General features: G+C 39.8%; 2 protein-coding genes across 3 annotated transcripts in view; one reads left to right on the forward strand and one right to left on the reverse strand.

The window, feature by feature from the left end:
- Positions 1-8963, reverse strand: part of LOC108243320 (synaptotagmin-4) — a 19705-nt gene extending 10742 nt beyond the window's left edge. Inside the window, exons 1-3 of the mRNA XM_025008709.2 lie at positions 8113-8963; positions 5500-5822; positions 440-1443 (exon numbers count right to left, since the gene is read on the reverse strand). Coding sequence (XP_024864477.1) covers positions 440-1443; positions 5500-5521 — 1026 coding nt within the window. The 5' untranslated portion in view covers positions 5522-5822; positions 8113-8963. The remainder of the gene's footprint in view (positions 1-439; positions 1444-5499; positions 5823-8112) is intronic.
- Positions 7163-21396, forward strand: LOC108243308 (semaphorin-7A). Of its 2 annotated transcripts, none has more exons than XM_017428654.3 (14): positions 7163-7283; positions 9605-9738; positions 9818-9856; positions 9945-10037; positions 10285-10387; positions 10650-10757; positions 10849-10988; positions 11118-11296; positions 11783-11894; positions 12151-12346; positions 13696-13811; positions 13970-14115; positions 17418-17500; positions 19561-21396. In XM_017428654.3, exons 1-14 carry the CDS (start codon positions 7193-7195, stop codon positions 19890-19892), a joined length of 1872 nt encoding a protein of 623 aa, XP_017284143.1. In that variant the 5' UTR covers positions 7163-7192; the 3' UTR covers positions 19893-21396. The 2 variants fall into 2 exon arrangements, with proteins under 2 accessions (XP_017284143.1, XP_017284144.1); XM_017428655.3 differs by having other exon boundaries at positions 17421-17500.
- The last annotated feature ends 157 nt before the right edge of the window (positions 21397-21553 follow it).

A 21553-nucleotide genomic window follows, 5' to 3' on the forward strand; every position in this document is an offset into this window, starting at 1 on the left:
AAATTAAACGAAATAAACATTTGAAATATATGAGTTTGTATGTAATGTATGAATATAATATACAAGTTTCACTTTTTAAATGGAATTACTGAAATCAATCTACTTTTTCATGATATTCTAATTTTATGACCAGCACCTGTATTGCTACATCCTACACAGTAGGTTTTTAATCCTTATTTAATACAAATCTGAATTGGTAGGTTTTTGCACACTATTTGAAAAGAAAAACTTTTTTAACTAAATAAATAGGATGCTAATATTCTCTGATTCTTTAGACTCTGCAGACATTAACAAAAATTCTCAGACATGATTAGACTTAGGTTTATTTGTCAACCATTGTTCTGCAAGGTTGAGGATCAGAGATCATCTAATGTGTCATCTGCTGCATTTAAGTGTATACAGTGTATGCAACAAAAAATAAAAGGTTACTTTCATGTACCTTCTTTAGCTTGCTTTTGCTCGGGCTGAGCTGCCTGGTGTAGGTCGTGGTGGTGTCAGGCTTCCACTCCACCTGCTCACAGGATAGCTCCACCTCCCCCAGAGCAGCCTCTCTCAGCCCTGAGAAGTCCCTGCTGTAGACAGCCAGTCTCAGCGTGCAGGCGTGCAGCTCTTCCACAGAGCCCACCTGAAGCACAAAGCTCTGGCTGTGGAGGTCTGGGCTGAGGCTGCGCCGCCGTGGGGGTCTCTGCTGTGGGGATGGGTAAAGGGGTGGGAGGCTGGCCCGAACAAACACCCCATTGCGCCTCTGACTGTCTCCAGAGAGCCCCAGGATGTTAATCATCAGGGTGCAAGAGGAGGAGCTGAAGAGCAGGGAGAAGTGCAGGAGAGGTGCTGGTTTCGAGGAGACAGAGAGGGAGCTGGAGCCGTACTGGGACAGACAGGACTGCCCCAGCTGGTTGGGGACGCTGGCAGCACTAGCAGTCAGAGGGCTGCTCTCACTGTGAGCTAAACCCTCCCCACTCATAGTGCTGCGTCGACCCATCACCCGGCGCGATTTTGACACAAAGCTGAGCTTAGTGAGGGAAGGCAGGGAGGGTCTGCCATGAGCTGCAGCTTTTCTGGGTGTGCAGGGAAGAGCAGGAGTGCTGAGGCGACGCATTGGGAAAGAAGACCTGGGAGACTGCTTCAGCTCAGCCGATCCATCAGGGCTGGTGTCAAAGGGCAGAGCAGTGAGGTCATCTTCAGAGGGGGTGGAGCTGCTTTTAGAGGAGGGGAACTCTAAGACGTCTCCATCCAGCTCCTCGTACTGCTGTTTGACAGGCTGAATACATGAAGAGTGAGTTAATGTCAGAGTCACACTCTCAGCAGATGGAGGAGACAAAAAAACTGCCTCCTTGTCCTTGGAAGGACTCCTCTTCTTTCTGCGACAGCAAAGGATGCAGCCAAGAACCAGACCATAGCAGAACACAGCCAGACCCACCGCCAGCAGAATCTGCAGGTGGACTAGAGTTTCAACACAGGTTTAACATGGAGTCATGGTAAAATGTAAGCTCATCCTCAGCTAGGTTTTAAAGCACCTGGACATGACAAAAAAGTCTTTACCACATCATAAGTACAGTTAAATACAACCTCATACGGACAGAAATACACAATAGGCTACATTATAATATGTCATTTATCTAACAAAAACATGGCAAACTATGGTTAGGATTATCATGAAGAAAAGAAAAATGCAACCTATAATAAAGTTAAATTATCTCAGACTGACAGATCAGCTCGGCCCGTGAGTCTGACTCTAAGTGAAGTGAACAAAAGACCTCACAGTAAACCATCACCACCATTATCTTGTTGTGTCTGCACTCTGTGGCCTTGATGAGATTAAAGAGGAAATGATTCAGTAATTGTACTAATGAAATTGTTGCAGTTGCTGTTTTTTATCCTCAGCTCTAAAAGGAATATATAAAAATACGTCTGTACCAGACTTTATATCTTCTCTGTGTTGGCTTGAATGACTTGATTATAAATTTACAATCAAGATATGATTCACTTGCATAATGTCATTTCAATTCCATAAACTTGGACTTCATATGCACAGACTTCTTCATTATAATATTTTACAAAATCTTTTTTTTCTTTCGACTGTTCCCTTTTCAGGGGTCGCCACATTGAGTCATCCTCCTTCATCTAACTCTGTCTTCTGTGTCCTCTGTCCTCACTCCAACTCCCTCCATGTCCTCTCTAACTGCATTCATATATCTCCTCTCTGTCTTTTTCCTATCAGCTGCATCTCTAACGTCCTTCTACCAATATACCCACTGTCCCTCCTCTGCACATGTCCAAACCATCTCAGTCTGGCCTCTCTAACTCTCTCTCCCAGTCGTTCAACCTGTGCTGTACCTCTGATGACCTCATTCCTAATACTGTCTATCTGTATCACTTCCAGGAGAACCTCAACATCTTCAGCTCTGTCACTTCCAGTTCTGTCTCCTGTCTTTTTGTCAGTCCCACAGTCTCCAAACAATACAACATAGCTGCTCTCACCGCTGTCTTGTTACCTTTTCCTTTGACCTTTGCTGCAACCATTTTGTCGCTCTTCATCTCTTCATCACATTCCCTGTTTTTCTAGACAGTCGACCCCAAGTACTCGAAGTTCTGCACCTTAGTGTCCTCTGCTCCTTGTAGCCTCACTGTTCCACCTGCCTCCCTCTCATTCACACACATCTACTCTGTCTTCCTATGACTGACTTTCATTTCTCATCTTTCAAGTTCATACCTCCACTTTTCCACCTGTTCTCACCACAGATCACGATGTCACCTGCAAACATCATAGTCCTTATCTGTCAGTGAATGTTTTACAAAATGATTACTAGAATTAACAGAGACTGAGGGCTCCTAATCCTCGATCTTGTACCTTGACAGTGATTTAAAGTTGTAGTTAGAGGTTTACATACATTCATTATAAACATGAATGTCATATTCATTCGGTGCTTTCACTGATTCATTTAATCTGTTCTTTTTCCACAAAGAAACATTTATACAACCTAACTTAACTAATTTTTAAGAACAATAACTGGGTACACAAGTTTGATTTTGCTGTTGATTTTCTCTAATCCGCACAGTGTCAGGTTTATACATACAACATTAAAAGTATCCATACCCTCCCTCTAAAATGAGATTGAATGTCTCTTAGCAAGTTGGACCTCGACTGCAGGCTTTTTGTATCTATCAACAAGCTTCTGGCATAAAACTGGCTGGATATTTAACCACTCTTCTTGGCATAATTTGTAGAGTGGTTTCCTGGCATGGAAACATTGGCTTTTAAAGTCCATAAATGTTCAATAAAGTTAAGGTAGGAGCTTTAGGAAGGCCAGTCTAGATGCAAGTCTGTTTCATCCAATCAGAAACCAGACCTGCTGTGTGTTTGTGTCAGGATTTGGGTGTTTTGTGCTGTTTTTGTGATTTTCTGTGCTTGATTTTCCTTTCATGTCCTCCTTGTTCCTTGTGCCAATACTCACTCTCCCTCAGTGGGTTTCCATGTCAGTCTGCCTCACCCATCTGCACCTGTTCCTACTGAGTAAGTCACCTGTGTCGTCATCAGTTTCAGACTTATAATCTGTTCCTTCGCTTTACTCTCTGGTTTATTGTCAGCTCGTGTTACGATCTGGATACCTCCTTGTGTCTCCCTGAGATTTCATGTTATTTAGTTTTGCGGCCTCGCCAACCTTTTGCTTTTGTTATATGCAAATTAAAAAAAAAATAGAGTTATTTCTTGCAAAGTTCTTTGTGCCAATCTGCATTCTGGGTCCAATCCACCATCTATAAAACCTGATAATTTGGGATTGCTGTCCTGTTGGAACACCCAACTGGGTCCATGTTTCAACCATCCAGCTGTTGAGTCGAGGTGAAACTGGAGGTAACCTCCTTCATTGTTTCATATACTTTGTGTAACACATCAGCACCACAGCATGATGCTCCCACCAACATGCTTGACATTTGGTGTTCTTAGGTTTTGAAACCTCAAATTGATTCCTCTAAACACACATTTTATCATTGTGGTAAAACAGCTCAATTGTTGTCTGGTCTAACCATAAAACTTTTCTCCAGAAGGCAGTTTTTTTGCCATTGTGGGCAGCTGCAGCTTTAAAGTGTTGTTTTTGGAGCAGGAGCTTCTTTTTTTGGTCGGCACCCTCTCAGTCCGTGGTGATGTAAAAGTCAGTTCACTGTGGACGGTGACTTCGGTGTTCCAGCAGTTTCCAGTTCACGGAGAGACTTGATCCGTGGTGGTTCCTGGGTTGTTCCTGAGCATTCTAATCAATTTCCTCTCCTTATTAGATTTTCACAGAGTTTCTTGGACTTTCCCGTTGTTCTGAGCCTTGGTCAACTCAATCAGTGCTGTTAAACAAATCACTTTTGCTCTGGCAAAAAGAAGTTACAAGCTACAGACAATTGTTGCCACTAATGTGAAGATAACAGGCCTTGAATTTGTCATGTTAAAAACATCTTTGAGCTTTCAGCACCTCTTATTAAAAGATTTGGGTGATGGTATTTATTAGAGCCCCTGTGTATAATTTTGACCCTGTGTGGATTAGAGAAAATACACAAAAAGTTCAAACTTGTGCACCCAGTTTGTGCTTTAAAAATCATTGAAGTTTTATGTTGTATAAAAATGGTTCAAATAAATCATCAAAAGCTCAGTATTAATATAACATCTGCCCTTGGTGAGTGAATCTGAGCTGCTTACTGTTTTGGAAAGACTCATGTAATAAAGCTAATTAAAACATTTTAAATGATTGGAATGCTGAAGCCAGTGACCACCACAAAGTCAACAACCAATAATGAGAAAGACAATTATTTACTGAAATAATTAATAATTTAAAGCATGGCAACTTCTCCACAACGAGATTTAGTATACGCCAGAGTAAACAGGGGCATGACCCTCACATACACTGATTTTCAGATAAAAGCACGAAAGCACTTGTGCGTGCTTTAATCCACAAACATCCATAAAGATGAGATCACTGCTGAAGCAAATGTGCGTTAACTATTAGTCCGGTCAGCGTATCCAGCAGCAGGCAGATCCTCACACAACCTCCATTAGGAAATTAAGGTGCAGAGGAGCAGGGAATCACTGCTGCCTCTCTGATGAAAAAGGATGTTAAAGGAAATAAATGCAGGTGGGAAATAATTTGGCTTTAAAATCTGTTATGGGTTAGCCTGCCAGTCATCAGACATAATCATAGGCCGGATAGTGAAACCATCAATACTGCAAATTTCTTATTAAATGTAGGCTAATTATTTAAAAGCAACAAAACTTTCAAATGAAATGATTACAAACATATTTGGAAGACCTTCCCAGTGACTTGCAGCTTTACTGTACTGTTTGATCCCTAGGACAAATGCAAAGCTGTCTCCTCTTTTTGTTTTCTTTCTTCTTGCAGGTTATGGCCATTGTCCTAATTGTTCTTCTAACAGAAATGTATACTAATAAATTATATATAAAAAGCCAATCTGATGTTATATATTGACTGTAGACTAAACAATATAAGTTAAAAGTCCTACCTCCCAGAGTGTCCTGAGACATCCTCTCAGTCTGGTGTGGTGGTGTGAGTCACTGTGGAGAGGAGGGGTCCATCATCAGCTCTGAATGGGAAACCAACAGCTGCTGGAGGAGCATTTATGTGTTTCAGCCTCTGACAGTGCTGGAAGCATCAGATGTCCCGCCTTCTTTCAAAAACGGTCCAATCGGCTTCTTCATTAGTCTACAGGACAGCAATCAATTCATGACCTTTGTTGAATGCTAATGTGGTCCAGATTGTTTTATGCAGCCCAGTCAGACGCTGCCTCATCATGTCCCTCCAGCTTCAGTCTAACAAAAGTACAACCTGCAGAAGAAGAAACAAAGAACAAGCAGCTTAAAAGAAAAACGTCAAGTAATAAGCAGTGTGGACTGACCCAACCTTAGGGAGGAGGCAGGGGCGTGGCTACAGGTGGACCTGGCTCCACCCACTTTTTGGCACTTAATTAATTAAATAGATATATAGAGAAAGACAGTTCTAGTTCCTACTAAATAATTTAAAACCTATTAGTTTAAAACCTTATATTGCCTGTGAACAGAGTGTACATTGCAGATTTAATATTTGTTGTTTTATTTGGTCGCTGTGTTTGAAGCCTGTTCAACTGGGATTTGTTTGTATGTAAGGATGACCAAAGTATATCCCTATAGATCAGTGGTTCTTAAAGTTGTGTTCAGGACTGAATCATCCCCACAAAAATCACTTTTTATTGGTCGTTGAGGTAAAAGTTTAGGAGTCTGCATTGATTATGTACAAACAAAACACCCAGAATTTATCAGCTATGTTTTTACTTTTAGTCTGACCAAAATTTTCACAAAGGAATGTTTTTAAGAAGCCTAAGAAAAAGTTAGTACCTATATACTAACTATTTGCTGATTTGATGCTTTAACTCCAGTAAAAATGAACAAACAAACAAACATGGTTTACAAGGATAAAGTAGACAACTGTTAAGTTGTCCAGCAGACGCAACTTTTAAGTGACACGAGTTCAAAGAGACAACTGCCCTGGGTTTATCAGCTGACTTTTCTTGTTCTTTGAAATTAAATTGTAAATTTTTTTGTTTCTATCAAACTTGCAAAAGCATATGTCTGTTCATTTTTTTTGGTTACGGGCAGCAAACCTGGGGATATACTTGTTTTTACATAAAGTCAGGCAGCATTAACAATATGTATTTAGTTGTAGTGAATATGGCAATGTGTTTGCATGTAGGAGAACTGTGTTCAAATCTCCAGTAGAATTTGTTTTTTAAACAAATCATAGCGAAAATTATAAAGATTGGTATCAATAAGATCAGCACTTTTGAAAATACGGGTGCTCCAATCAGCAGGCGCCCGTGTCTCTGCTGCATACAGTATTTTATGACATTACACTGTAACTGTAAGGTTGGCCAGCTGATGGCGCACACCTAATTGTATGAACTGCTTCCAACTCTGAGCCTTTTCAACACAACTGCTTGTTCTTCATCACAATAAAGAACTATAAAAGCCTTTTTTTTTTTTGCTGTGACTCATAAGCTCAACAATAAAACAACACTTACACATTGAGTTAAAATGTGTGACTATTTGAAAGTCCCAAAATTGATCAATTGGACAAATAGGCCACGCCCACTTGTTTTTAAAGGCGTGCACCCTTCAGTTTCCCTCAGATGAGCTCAGAGTGCAGTTTGGTGTTATGTGAAAATGTTCCCGTCACCGTGGGTATATTTATTTTGTGCTTTTAGTTTGGCTGAGGCGAACTCACACTCACCCAGGATGGTGTTCACATACAAAGGTATGAAAGACATTTCTCTTTTTCTATTAAGTTTCTCGGCATGATGAACTTTTTTTAGGAGTTTTTGTGAGAGAAACCAGTCTTATGGTAAACAAAACTCTTCTTTTCCTAATGATGAAAAGCTAAAATGGTTGTTTTAACTGCAGGAAGGGGATGCTTATCCTGCTCACACCCTGTCCATAAAAAGTCTAAAACAAACCTGCAGTTTAGCTGGAAAACAGTTTTTTGTGTCACAGTTTCATCATTTGAGCTGTTCAACAGGTGTGTGAGACAAACTAACAGTGATCCGTGTACAGAAATGCACAAGTATAGAAAACCTGCTGTGGGATTTAAAGCTGAACTTTAGACAAGCTTTTGTAAAACAAACAATCTTCTCACTAAAGTATTGCTTCCGTTTTCTGGGCAGGAATACAAAAAGAGGAAATAATAACTAATTTTAGCATTTGTCATCTTGTTTTGTTTCATTATGTCCTGTTTGACGGACTCAGTTCTTGTTTTTTTTGTCCATTTATTTCTGTAGCAAAAATCACAAACTAGCTTGTGTTTATGTTAACATTATTCAGTAATCTGCTTCTTTAACGTTCACACAAATGATATGAAAAACTGGATCAACTATGCACTGTATGTACAGTATAGACGGATCCATTAATCGAATGATTAAAAAACACTTTAAAAAAAAACCTTGGTGTTTTATGTCAGCCGACTGATTTCTAAAGATCAGTACAAACATCGGCCATAGGAAAAAAACATATCCATCGACCCAACAACATATATTTGATAGACATGCTATCATGCTATGACTTCTTAAGTGAATGTAAAGTATGAATACCAGCTCTGGCTACTGCACTGAATACAGGCAGTGTCTGATTGACTGAAGTTTCTCCACAACTTCCAACCAGGCGCTTTGAAACCACTGCAGTGTAGATTCTTTGAATTGAAGATATCGGAGATGATAGCCTCGTCCTGAAAGTACAAAAAGAAACAATATTATATGATATAATAGTATGCATTTGTATAGTGCCCATTCCTGAAGTGAACTGCAGTCATTTTCACTTCTCTTGAGTGATCATATATTAGTGTCTGGGTTTGGTTTGAGTGGGGTTTGAACCCAGTGTAGCCCACCTGTGCTGTGCACTAGGCCAAGGACGAGCTAAATTCCTTTCATTGTATATTTTAATTAGATATAAGATGCTTTTACTGCAGATTTACAATGAACAATTGTTTTTGACATAGGTAATCAATTGCAATTTTTTTTCTCTTGGCAATTCAACAGCTTGTGGTTTTAACTTTGCTTGGTGGATCTAGAAATGGATTTCATCAACTTTTTTCCACAATTCTAACAGTGGATGAGTGGATACCACACACGTCTCTGTTTAAATGCCAGATCTTGACTTAGCAGAAATAGAAAACAGAAAGTTTTATTCTGTCCTCCATTAGCGGGAGAGTTCGTGCAGCCCACAGTCGGCCCAAGTTTCTGAAGTACAGGTTAATTCTGGCAGTAATTTCCTTTTTAAACATAGCCTTATTAAAATAAAATAAAAACTTTCTGATGAAATCTTAGGCTGTCCGGCCATTTTCCTTGATAATTAGTGCAAGCACACGCCGTACAATGTAAAGGCATTGCAGTACCAATGAACAAAATGGTTGAAATGATCGATTTCATCAAAATGGCGGTGTCACACACGAAGCACGTCTATCAAATATATGTTGTTGGGTCAACTGATGTTTTTCATTTTTTCTATGGCTAATGGCAGCAAAGCATGTGCAGAAATGTATTTTACATCAAGTACAGCTGGGATGAAATGCTAAAATGTCTCCTGCTAAAGTATAGCTTGCATAAAGAACAGTTTGTAAATTAAAGTAGATTTGATGATAAAAGGATGAACAAGTTTTTCATGTCATTTGTGTGAACGTTAAAGACGCAGATTACTGCCTTTTGAAGCAGAATGAGAAGAGCATAACACGATCAACCCTAGAGTGTCTCTGAGCTTTAAAAAAATGAATTTAATACATTCTGTTGTTTTTATTATTTCTTTGTATTAGAATAATGAAAGTCTGTAATTCAGGATTGCTGTTTGGGAAGTGCATCCTTTGAAATTAATGTCAGTCTTACACACCTCTTTATAGACAGATTTTGAACTGAGTCACATGATCACACCACAGAATAAGTCAGCAGATTGCGGACCTTTGGAATGATTACACAATTGCAGTTTTGTGATGTTTCATAAAACGCCTAGTAATGATCTGTTCTGTTTGAACTGTGGCTTTTTCTCACCCAGTTCACATGACAGACATCCCATAATCTGATCCTTTAATTACAGAGTCTCAAGTTGAAAAGTTGCCTTTACCTGGACAATACACACCTGTACAGATTCTCCTCCAAGGACAGCCAGGTGTTGTCGCAGCTGTTGGAGAAAAGCACGTCATCTTCCACAACTTTAAAACCCCAACGAAGGTAGAGAAACCCTGAGCTACGACAGCAGACAGAGACACTGAAGCTGAGCTCTAAATGTCCTGATGATGTCTCCTCACAGGTTTCTACAAAGAAGGTGGTGTGGAAGGGATGCACCGATGTGAGCAGAATCAAATGACTACACTGCAGCTGGTATGATCTGTTTTCCACCTCAGAATTATCAGGAAAATGTCCTTTTTGTCATTCAGGACTACAGCATCATCGTGGTCCATCAGAGGGAAGTGGCCGGGCCTGTGTTCGTGTGCGGGACCAACAACGGGAACATCCGGTGCTGTTACATGGTACGACTCTGCAGACAGGAGTTATATCTAGAACGGGGCTCATTTCAGGAAGAGGTTCTTTTTTTTTTATGAGAAACACAAACCACTTGTTCTGCACTTGGAAATCATGCTTTGGTAAAACATGCATGAAGAAACTTCCTGTTTTAAATGTTTGTTGCCTTTCAAAACTTCACAGAACACAACGGGGTGTTGCGTTATAAGCAAGGAGGAATGTAGTATTTTTTTAACACTTTTTGTTTGTTTACAGAACATATCAGAACAGTCAAATGAATGTTTCACCTCAGAGAGATTGGACAAAATTCAAACCCCAATAAATAACATAAAGGGAGGTGAACATTCTCTCCTTGTAGGTGAGTTTTTCTTTTGTTGACCCATTCCTGCTTTTTGCTTCACTAGTTTCCCATCCTGGCTGATTTTTAATCTATTAAAAGAATCTTTTTTTATTGTTGTTATTCATCCAGGAGCTGTTCTTGCTGAACATCTGTGCTTTCTGCATCCTGCTACTCTCAGCTTGATTCTCATGGTACCTTTTTCTGCTCTGCTACCATTTTGATATGGCAGTTCTGCATTAAAACCTGTTTTTATCCTAAAATATGTAACTGTTTGCCCCAGAATCTGGACAAAGTGAAGATCTCTACATCACGTACTCTGGAGTTAAAGATAGTGTTGGCATCCACAAGTTTGGGAGTGGCAGAGTAAGACCAACGATCCACGATAAAGGTATTTATTTACGAGATTTGGGAACTTTCTTCAACTTTAGTTATGTTACAATGAATTTTTTTAGGAATAAATGGGTTTTTTTTGCCTGTAGAGCAGCACTATGTGGGTTTGGTGCTCAGCAGGAGGAATGATAGCTCACAGAACAAGATTTATGCTTTCTATAAGCAGAAAAACGAAGGCGCAGGATTGGATGAAGACATGTGGCTCCCCTATGTGAGCCAAGTTTGCATGGTGAGGCCTGCGAAGTGAGAAAATTACAGACATGTAGCAAGACAAGGAAGTCCTGCTTCATGCTTAAAACAATCATTACCTTGGTTTTTCAAAAGAAGTGTTAGATTATTAATTTGTGGGCTGCTTCAGTCAGATACTGGTGGTCCCAAGAACAACCTGCAGTTTAGCTGGACGTCTCAGATGAATACCAGACTTTTCTGTGGAAACAGAGACACCAAACAGCATTTCTCTGAGCTGGTAGACGTGGCCACTGTTCATTCAGACCAGTGGGAGGATACAAAGGTCTACGCACTCTTCAGGAACGAATGGTGAGCTGAAACTGTGTTTGAGTGTGATGAAGAATGTAAAATATTGCAAGGATTTAAGTTAAAACAACTCATTTAGTTTTTTGGGTTTTTTTGCACTTTAAGATCAACTGGGTTCAAAATGGGTAAAATGTTACCTAAGTTCAGTAACATTTGGACATCGTGTGACACTACAGTGACACAAGACTTGTCAGATGCTTTTTGTTCTTTGTTCAGTCATCAGGTTAATCGGCGTTATGCACACTCCTGAGCAAACCACGAAAGTACACAAATGGTTATTTTCAATGTTTAAAAGGAAACATATAAGGAATTTTTATCCACCATTAATGTTGTTTTTTTTGTTTCTGATTATGCTTAAACTTTTTGTGCAAAGGCTCAGATCTGACTCAGCTTCTCTTTTTTTGTCAGTGTGCCTCAAAGCTTTTTCTTTTTTTAGCCTTAGTTTTTGTGCCTCTTTGTAACACTGCTGACTGTGGTGTTTCTCTGCAGGGGAATGAGTGCTGTCTGTGTCTACACGATAGGAGACATTAACGACATTTTTATAAAGTCCAAGTTTAAATCCTCTAAAACATACGATGACATAGACAAACAGAGGAAAACGGTAAATATGAATATCTTATCTAATACCATTTTGTCTATTTTGCAAGATTTTTGAGCACTTGGTTATTAAAAGTTATTAACCTTTTAAAGTAATCAAATAGCAGATTAATTTAACTTTCAAATAAGTCTGGAAACAAGGTTTTCCTCCAACTTCTAGATCATGATAATTTGGATAGAAAGCTTGACTGCAGCTAAATGTCATGTGGATTAATGAACAGTGTGTTCTTTGCTCCATTTTTGTTTGTTTGTTTCTTCAGTGTGTTCGTGACAGCACCAAGATTTCTACAGAAATTCTGATGAGAATTAAAGAGAATTCAGAGATGGAGCAATGGGTGCTGCCTCACAACAAGTTGGAACCAGTTCTCATCAAGCACCACAACTACACTCGCATCTATGTTGATGCTTCCACGCAGACAGCAAGAGGTCATCAGACGGTCATGTTTCTCTCTCTGAGTGAGTAAAGGTCCCTCGAGCAATAAGCCTAAGCTTTTTAACCATAAAAATTGTCTTTTAGTGTGTGGTTTTTAAAAAGTCGTGCAGGTATGAGCAGCACAGCTGCAGTAGGACTGAGTTGTAAAAGTGGAAGAAAAACAAAGAACTATGGGAAATTATCTTGTAAAAAGAGTTTTTGTTGGCCCTCATGACGCTGAGTGTGTGATTCAAACTCATTTTACACTTTGGACTTGGTGACTACACATTATGACCGTTTAATCACAAGTTAGTTGTGCAGAGATCATCGAACATGAGAAGCCAGTTGGACCCGTTTCCTTTGACCTATTAATGCTCTTTTGTTACACACACTTAAAATAAGTAAAGTACTTCTCATATAATCCAGATCTACATCATCCATGTCTAACTTCTCTTTGTGTTTATTTTGTGGGTTTATTCCTGTTAGTTGTTACATGTTTGTTAGAGCTTTTCCTTTGTTCAGCATGTTTCAGTTTTCTTGGTTCACTCCCTGTGTCGCTGCTTACCGCTTCCCTCAGCTCCCCTGGTTTCTCAGCACCTCTCAGCTGCTCCTCGTTCCAGTATTCACCCCTCTGTTTAAATATCCTTTGGCTTTTCCCTTTCTTTTCAGGTCCAGCTGTTTAGCAGCTGTCAGAATTTGGGTTTTTGTATTCAGTTTGTCTTCATGTTTCAGTTTGAGTTTATTTTATTCAGTTATCTTGTTCTTTGTGTCTCTGTTCCCTGTGCCTCAGCCGTCATTCACTTCTCCTCATTCTATCTCTCGTTCTCCTGCCACGCCCATCTCCACCTGCCTGCAATCGTCATCACTAACCTGCGCCCACTTATCTCGTTACCCTCTGTGTTTAAAACCAGGCCACGTTCTCTACCTCTCTGCTGGTTCATTGTCATTTGTCACCTCCTCGTAGTTTCATGTCTCGCCTCCTGTTTGCTCCTCCGTGTTTTTGGATTTTGTTATGTCTCGGTTTAGCTGCCACGTCAGCTCTATGTTTTTGATTCTTTGGTAATAAATTAGTTTTCATTTTTCATCATGAGTCTGCAATCTGGGTTCGTCTCCTTCGTCTTCACCTCAGACCATGACAGCAGCCCTATTTGTTGTTCAGAAATAGTCCTCAGACTCTAAATCTGTACTTTGGTCTACTAATACATTAATTACAACACTTAATGCAGTCTTCATATCAGGAATAAAAAAATACAAACAAGTAAACTGTATGCTAAGTGTTCTTAAACTAGTTTGTTTCGAAGATATTTACATCAGATTCAACCAGGGCTGTGGAGAAAAGGTGATCTGGCAGGTATGTGTCATCCTCTTTTCTTGCTCTTGTCTCCTTGAATAGATAATGGAAGAATTCACAAAGTAGTGGAAAATGGAAATCATTCATTTGTCATCGCTGAGCACCAACCATTTAACCACGATGCCCACATCCTCAGCGTCATCCTTCACCCCTCCTCTGTGAGTAACAGTGTCCCTCCTACACAACTCCAAGCCTCAATTATGGAATAACTTTATTTAAATACCAATAATGGTTTTAACTTATTCTAAAAAATTATTTTTGTCACTTTTAATAAAAAACACTGCAGTTTAATCAGAAAACCTTTGGTTCTTTGTAGAGAAAGCTGTACCTGAACTCCAGAAGTGAGGTGGTCCAGCTTGATGTGACAAACTGTGGCCAGTATGGAAACACCTGTGAGGAGTGTGTCCTGTCCAAAGATCCTTACTGCAAATGGAGCGGCACCAACTGCGTCGCTGTGGCAGAGTAAGACCCCACAGCTTCATCTAACACACATCTCTCTGATCTAAATATAGCTTGCTTCAGACTCAAACCACTGTGAAGTTTTTTTGGAGTTTGGGTTGTTTTAGATGGCAGAAATTTACTCTGAGCAGCTGTTAGCTTGACTGTTGTGTGAAAAAACATCTACCTGATTATTCAAACTGAGATCGCTCTGTCTGCTGAATGCTGATAGATGGTGACTACTGATCACTTCTTTTTCTTTCTGCTGTTGCTTTTTCAGGGGGGTGGTAATGACCCCTGATCCAGCAAGTTATCCTCCTTCATCTAACTCTGTCTTCTGTCCTCTTTGGCCTTTTTCTTTATCTTTTTCCTGTCCCTCCTCTGCACATGTCCAAACCATCTCAGTTTGGCCTCTCTGACTTTCTCTCCCAGTCGTTCAGCCTGTGCTGGACCTCTGATGACCTCATTCCCAATCCTATCTATCCTTGTCCTTCCCAAGGAGAACCTCAACATCTTCAGCTCTATCACTTCCAGTTCTGTCTGCTGTCTTTTTGTCTTCAAACCATACAACACAGCTGCTCTCACCACTGTCTTGTAAACCTTTCCTTTGACCTTTGCTGCCACCCTTTTATCACAAATCACTCTTGAAACTTTCCTCCATCCACTCCATCCTGCCTGGACTCTCTTCTTCACCTCTTCATCACACTCCCTGATTTCCTGGACAGTCGACTCGAAGTATTCAAAGTCCTGCACCTTAGTGACCTCTGCTCCTTGTAGCCTCACTGTTCCACCTGCCTCCCTCTCATTCATACACATGTACTCTGTCTTCCTATGACTGACTTTCCTCCCTCATCTTTCAAGTTCATACCTTCACTTCTCCAGGTTCTCTTCCACCTGTTCCCTGTTCTCACCACAGGTCACAATGTCATCTGCAAATATCATAGTCCACGGGGAGTCCTGCATGACGCAATCTGACAGGAAAAACCCAACATTATGAATTCAGTATTGAGCAAAAGTCCCGTAGAATTGTAAAAGCCTCAGTAGGGTTTTTAAATTGACATCCAAGCCTGCCCAGAAGTGTAAATGAAGTATTACGATATTTCACACAATTACTAGTATTGTGCCATCAGACTTAGACGTCTCACTGTCATGGTTTACGGCAAACCACAGCTACACCTTTTCCTCCATTGTTGAGCAACTCCTACAGTGACGATTAGCACAATGTTTCAACACTCAGTGACACAGAGCTTTTGTATACTAAAACTAATTGTGCTTTTGTTTGTTTGTTTGTTTTCTTTTCAGTTCTTGTTCCCAGTTTTTGTAGCAGAGTTCTCAGTAATTCAATATGAAACTGACAGGAGATGGTTAGTGTGAGGCTGTCCTCAGGTGTTGGCTTTGACACCATATTGTAATCTCACCTCTTCTTCTATTTAGTTATTTTAATGTTGTTATAATAAATGGGTAAAATTAAACCAACAGACAGGTACACGGCTTTCTGATTGGATTTCTTATTTTATTTCAAGTCATATTTTTGCAACAATACTTGAGATTAGCAAAGGTAAATGGTGAAAAAAACTCTGTGAAATAATTAGAAGTGATCCTGGCAAATACATATCAAACCACCAATGTGGGCTTGAACCTGCAGCCTGGAGATCAATAAACCACAGATCCAACCACTGAGCTGCAGCAGAAACACGCTTTAGGAAACCACAGAGTTGGATAAATAAGAGCCACCTGTGGTTAATCAGACTAGTTACAGACAGAAAATGAGCTGACCGCGTTGAAGAAAATGTCCTTGTTTATCTTCCCGCTGTCTTTAACTTTATGTATTCTGTTCATGTCTGTTCTGTCTGCTCCAAGCTGCTGGGTGATAATTTATCTTCTAATTTTAATCTCATAAATTCATTTTTAAACATAAATCTTCATGGTTGGACCCAGCAGGTTTTGCTACACCTATTCCTACATTAAATAAGGTCATGTGAGGCATAACACTAGTAGTGGTAAAACCAGCAGATTGTGTCCACAGGGCGGGATGTTTTACGCCTCATTGAGACTCTGTTGGAGCTGCCATTTTAGATTTTCCCTCAGTGCTGGATCTTCAGATTATGTCTTCAGACATGATTCTGAGCTGTGGGAAGCAGAAACACTTCATTCAAAGTGAAGTGTGAAATGTGTAGGAAAGAAATGAAACTTCCACCTACATTAAGCTTTTTACAGACCTACACGCCCCCTCTCCCCTTCCTCAGCAAAGCTAATGTGGGTTCCTCATAAACTGTAACAAAGGGCTCATAAGTCATGACAAATATAAACTTTGGCCTCTAAACTGCAACGTTTTGTATTTGGTGTGGGTTATATTGAAGTAGAGCTGCTCAGAGACATTCTATTGTGTGTGTGTTTTTAACAAAAACTTCATTTAAATGAGAAAATTTGGCTATAATGAACCCCAAATTTTCATTGCCCTTTAACAAAAGTGACAGAAGGCATAGGCGTAAAACTAGCTAAATCTGTAATCTAAAAATTTCTGATCCAGTAAGGGTGTTATTCACATGACTTTTCATTCCTGACATAATGATACTGCGGGGGGTTTCTCATGAGGCATTTAGGAATTTCCAAACAAACACAACTGCAAATGACTAGAATGACAAAGAGATGACATGGATTATTGATTAATAATTTAAACAATAATGCATCGACTAGATGTTGATGTGAAAAATGCTCCTTGCTGTTTCAACAACAAGAAACATTACAGCAGAAAGAGAACTTGACTGAATGAGTGGTGTCATTGCAGTGATGCATGGGGGGTGGGGGGATGGGGGGGTTGTAGCTGTAGCCCTTAAAACCACACTTGCTGCAGAAGATTTGCAGCTCTGTAAATGTGTTCGATTGAAAAATATGTCAGCACCGAGGGGTTTTGTTTTTGATAACGCTGATCTAAGAGTACCAGTAAAGGTCGACTCGTGTTCAGTTTACAGGAAAGGAGACACAGTATTGTTAGAAACAGCATTCAGCAAGCTGCTAGGCAGAAATGAAGCTTTTTGAAGGTAAAATAATTTCATTTATAGTATCAAACAATGGGTAACGGTCTCCTAACCTTCCTCCTCACACAGCTCACCGTAGCAAGTCATAAGTCCTTTCAGAATAAAAACTTGTGACATGTATAATATCATTCTGAATACCTGTGGATAGCTGGAGTTTCCTGAGCTGTAGGGACAATAATGGTGTGCATCTTGTGTGAAGCGTTGACTGAAAGATGTATTTTAAAAATCCCACATTCTTCAATAAAAGATGGAGAGGATTTTCCCTTACTTACTATTTTTATTTTGCAGCAGCAAACATCAGGACAAGAACAGAGAGCACAGTGGCATCTGCCCGTCACAAGAGCCCGTCAAACTTCCACTCAACAATAAAGGTATTCATTAATATTAGTGGACTATATGTGTGTTTAGATACACATGTGACATGTTTGCCTGCTATAAATGTTGCTTTGGGTGCAGGACCAAAGATTCATGAACATTTAGACCACATTTTGGGAAATGGCTTCCGAAGTTAAAGTGTTTATAAACAGTAGCTGAGCAATAATTTTTTGAGACTGGGATTAACTTTTTGGAGAAAATGCTGATTATATTTTACATATGAATAGAAATTTATCCTTTTTTCTTTAATCTGTGATGTGACACCTTATCATAACATGTAGTTACCAGACAAACAAGGCTAACCAAAGACTGATCCTGGAGCGTCTGCCAGGAAAAACAACATTTATTAATGACCACTGAGCCAGGTTGTTCTCTGAAAGGTGTATTGAGGAGAGAAATGGGAACTTTTAAAAGAGGAAGCTCAGTGTGTGACTTGTTGAAGTTCATAAACGCATCTATCAGTGTGTTTAAGCTGCCACTCTTTATTGGCCTACTGTTGCAATTTATGTCTTGGAGTGTTTTAGTATTTACAGTTATCTGATCATACCAACACATCTCACTTTAGTGAGGAAATAAGCTAAAGCCTAATATATAGATGGCTGCTTGAAGCGTTTGTGGCCCCAACTAAACACGAGTTTTATCTACTTTGTGCAGCTGTTAGAGCTTATCTCGCAACCTGGGGGGTGGCTGTGGATCAGTGCTTAGAGCAGTCCTCAAATGAGAGAGTCGGAGGTTCGATTCCTGGCAGCAGTCACATGTCGAAAAATCCCTGGTCAAGACAGTGAACCCCTCATTCCCCTATCAGTGTATGAATGGTGTTTAAAGCACTGGTTAGACTCTGTAGAATGATTTATTAAGTTCAGCTTTGTAGAGGGGAAAATAGGGAAATGAGGGCACAGATTGTGTTGTAAAGCACTTTGAGTGGCCTGATTGGCTTGAAATAGAGTCCATTTACCATCCTCTGCTCTGAAATAAACCATAGAACAAGAAATACGGAACCAGCTGTTGACAGAAAAGTTGGACTAATAAACATGCAAAGCAAATACCCATCAGTGACAGTACAAGGAAGGAAGCAGAACCAACCTTTAGATAAAAATAACTTGGTTTTACTGAAACCCACAGACCTAGATACGACTCATATGGTCTCCACCTCGTATACCTTTCCCCGGCCCCCCATAGATCTAGATAATGTCTGATATCTGCAGCTTAAAAACTTTCATCTTAGAAAACCTGCAGCATTCCACCTATATGCCTGTCACATTGCAACTCAAACCTATTTTGTCTAAGCAGGTGCCTTCTTTTTTGGATTAAAAAAAATAGATAAATAAATAATCTAACACATTTTCTTTGACCAAACACAGGAAGTGAATTCACACATGAGTGCTGCAACGGATGTCACACCACAAACAAACCATGGCTTTAAGTGCACATTTTTTCGTTGTATTTTGTTTTGTTTCTCTCTCTCTCTCTCTCTCTCTCTTTCTTTAGGAGTTTGTTTGCCAGAAAACACTCTTAAAGCAGCAGGATGTGGCTTTTTTCCTGAGATAGCCCTGGAGGAAACTGAAAATGCGGTCACTGCTTCTTTCTGAAGCTTGTGAAGCTAGAAAAAATAAATGAATCTAGTTTATCTGATGCACATATCTCTTAAAGTGCTATTAATCCAGTTCTTGTTTGTTTGCACAAATGCAGCCCCCTCTAAAACCCACCTACTTCCTGAGACTTGATTACAGCTCACACACGTTAAGGACAGACTGTAAAAACGGCCCATTTAAAACCACAGCAGCTGGTAAAGGGTTGCATAATATTCGACCTTTGTTTCTGTTTCTCTGTGACCATTAGATCTGTTTTAAAAGCGTCTAAAAAGACTTTCATATCACTTTGAAAACAGCTCCGTTTCACGATGAAGCGCATGACTTATTTCTCACCTTGAAAGAGGATCTGCACCAGGAAGTAAAACTTGTCTCTGCTCCAAACTGGTTAAAGGTTAAATAAAGACAACTAAATATGCATCCATTTCACACCTGAATTGATCACTTTATGTTCTGTTCTTGTCTAGAAAACACAAAGAACAACGTGGTGATGGTTTCTCCTCAATCCAGCTATTTCCTGAGCTGCCCCGTGAAGTCCCGTCACGCCCAGTACACCTGGCACCACCCCGGTGGCTCCTCGGCCTGCAGCATGAAGGACGACAGACAGTGCGTCCTTCTGATCGACAGCATGGGCCCCGGTCAGGTTGGGAAATATGAATGTATGTCAGAGGAGATGGGCTACAGAAGAGTCCTGGAGCAGCACGATCTACAGCTGATGAGCACAGCAGCGGGGCGGACAGGACACCCAACAGTCTGGGTTTGTTTGCTGGCTGTCCTGGTCAGGAGTTTCTGGTGGTAATGTTCACTGTGAATTAAGCTTGACTGCAAATCTCTTTGCTAATACTGAGACTTACATTTTGGAGGAATTCGAGATAATGCACATTTCATTCTCAAGTTTGTTTTTAACTTTAGCCTGATGATGAATGTTTGCTGTGAGAGGAAGCAGACAGGTGGGGCTGTTCAACATGCTCTTTGCACATTTTAGTCAGCTGTTATGTTGTTCAGCTTTCTTTTTAATGTATGTGTAAATTACTTTTTTTTTTTTTTTTTTTAGCAATTTTCCTGTTTGATACCGATTATTTTATGAATAGTTATACAAACCCACACAGCAGTGCTATGAGACCCATCGTGGTGCTTTTGTGAATCCCCTTACTGAAAAAGAACAGTAGTGACCAATCCTGGTCCTGAGAGACCACCATCCTGCATGTTTTAGATGTTTCTCTTTGTTTCAGCAAAAGTTCTACAGAAACCTGTTAATCACTCGGCCATTCAAATCATGTGTGCCAAAGCAGAGAAACATCTAAAACCTGCAGGATAGTGGCCCTCCAGGACGAGGATTGGACACCAATGACTTGGAAGATGGAGCAACAAATGGAAAGACAAGCTGCACAGTTCATAGTTATCAACAGGTTCAGAATCCAGATTATGTGGTTTTAGGTATATCAGTACCTCTGGTCATTTCCATCTCTGTGATGGCAGCATCAAAACAGAAAAATGCAATATATGCTGCTTTTGAGGCCACAGTTTCCAGAGCCGTCCACCCATTTCCCATTGAGGCAATGTAAAACCACATTATAAAGACAAGTTTACAAGACAGAACAACATATCTTGAGTTTATATTGTCTGCAAAACCAAAATCTGTAAAACCAGATGTCAGTCTGGTTTTAACAATGTATATTTAAAGCACAGAAAATAGTTACAGTACATGACACAGCATCCTAATATTGCAATTTCCGTATTTCTTCAGAACCACACCTGTTGTATTTCAAATGTTTCCTTGTATGTTGAAAATGATTCTGAACGGATGTGACATAATTTCCCTTTTTAATTTTTTAAACTACCTCAATCTTAGAGACTCAACCCACTGAGCCGTTTGGTACATACCTTTTATAGAGAAGTGCTCACATCCTTCTCTTTCAGTCATACGACACCTCTGTCTATATACAGAAAGAGTAAAGCGTGAAAAGAAAGATGACAACTGTGACGCTCTAGAAGCAGTCACTTTGCCAATATTAGAAGTTGATCTTACGGCTGTCAGTACTCTTCAGATTGCAGGATATTACACTTAAGTATTTTTTTAACGTTTCTATTATTGCACAGAGATCATATTGTTGCATGAATCTTACATGTTGTGTAAGTTGAAGACAAAAAGAGTCAATGTTTTACTGAAGTTTAATATATTTATCAAAGTATTTTTTTGCAAATTTTAACTTTTTGTACATGCTTCACTTTTTGATGACTGCTGTTAAATGTTTCAACAGATTTCCCTTTCTGAGCTGAAAAAGTAAACTTTTGATACTGGAGTTTGTTGTCATTCTTTGTAATACTGCTGCAGCTGTAAGCTGAGCTTCTTCTTCACAAAAATACACCTGTAGTTTAGTTAAACTTTAGTCCCTAAAACGATTATTGGTGCGAGTCTTTCTGGTCCTTTAACACTTGAGGGGTCCGTTTTACATCCTG

Source organism: Kryptolebias marmoratus, linkage group LG15 (assembly GCF_001649575.2).
Source record: "Kryptolebias marmoratus isolate JLee-2015 linkage group LG15, ASM164957v2, whole genome shotgun sequence".
Lineage (NCBI taxonomy): Eukaryota > Metazoa > Chordata > Actinopteri > Cyprinodontiformes > Rivulidae > Kryptolebias > Kryptolebias marmoratus.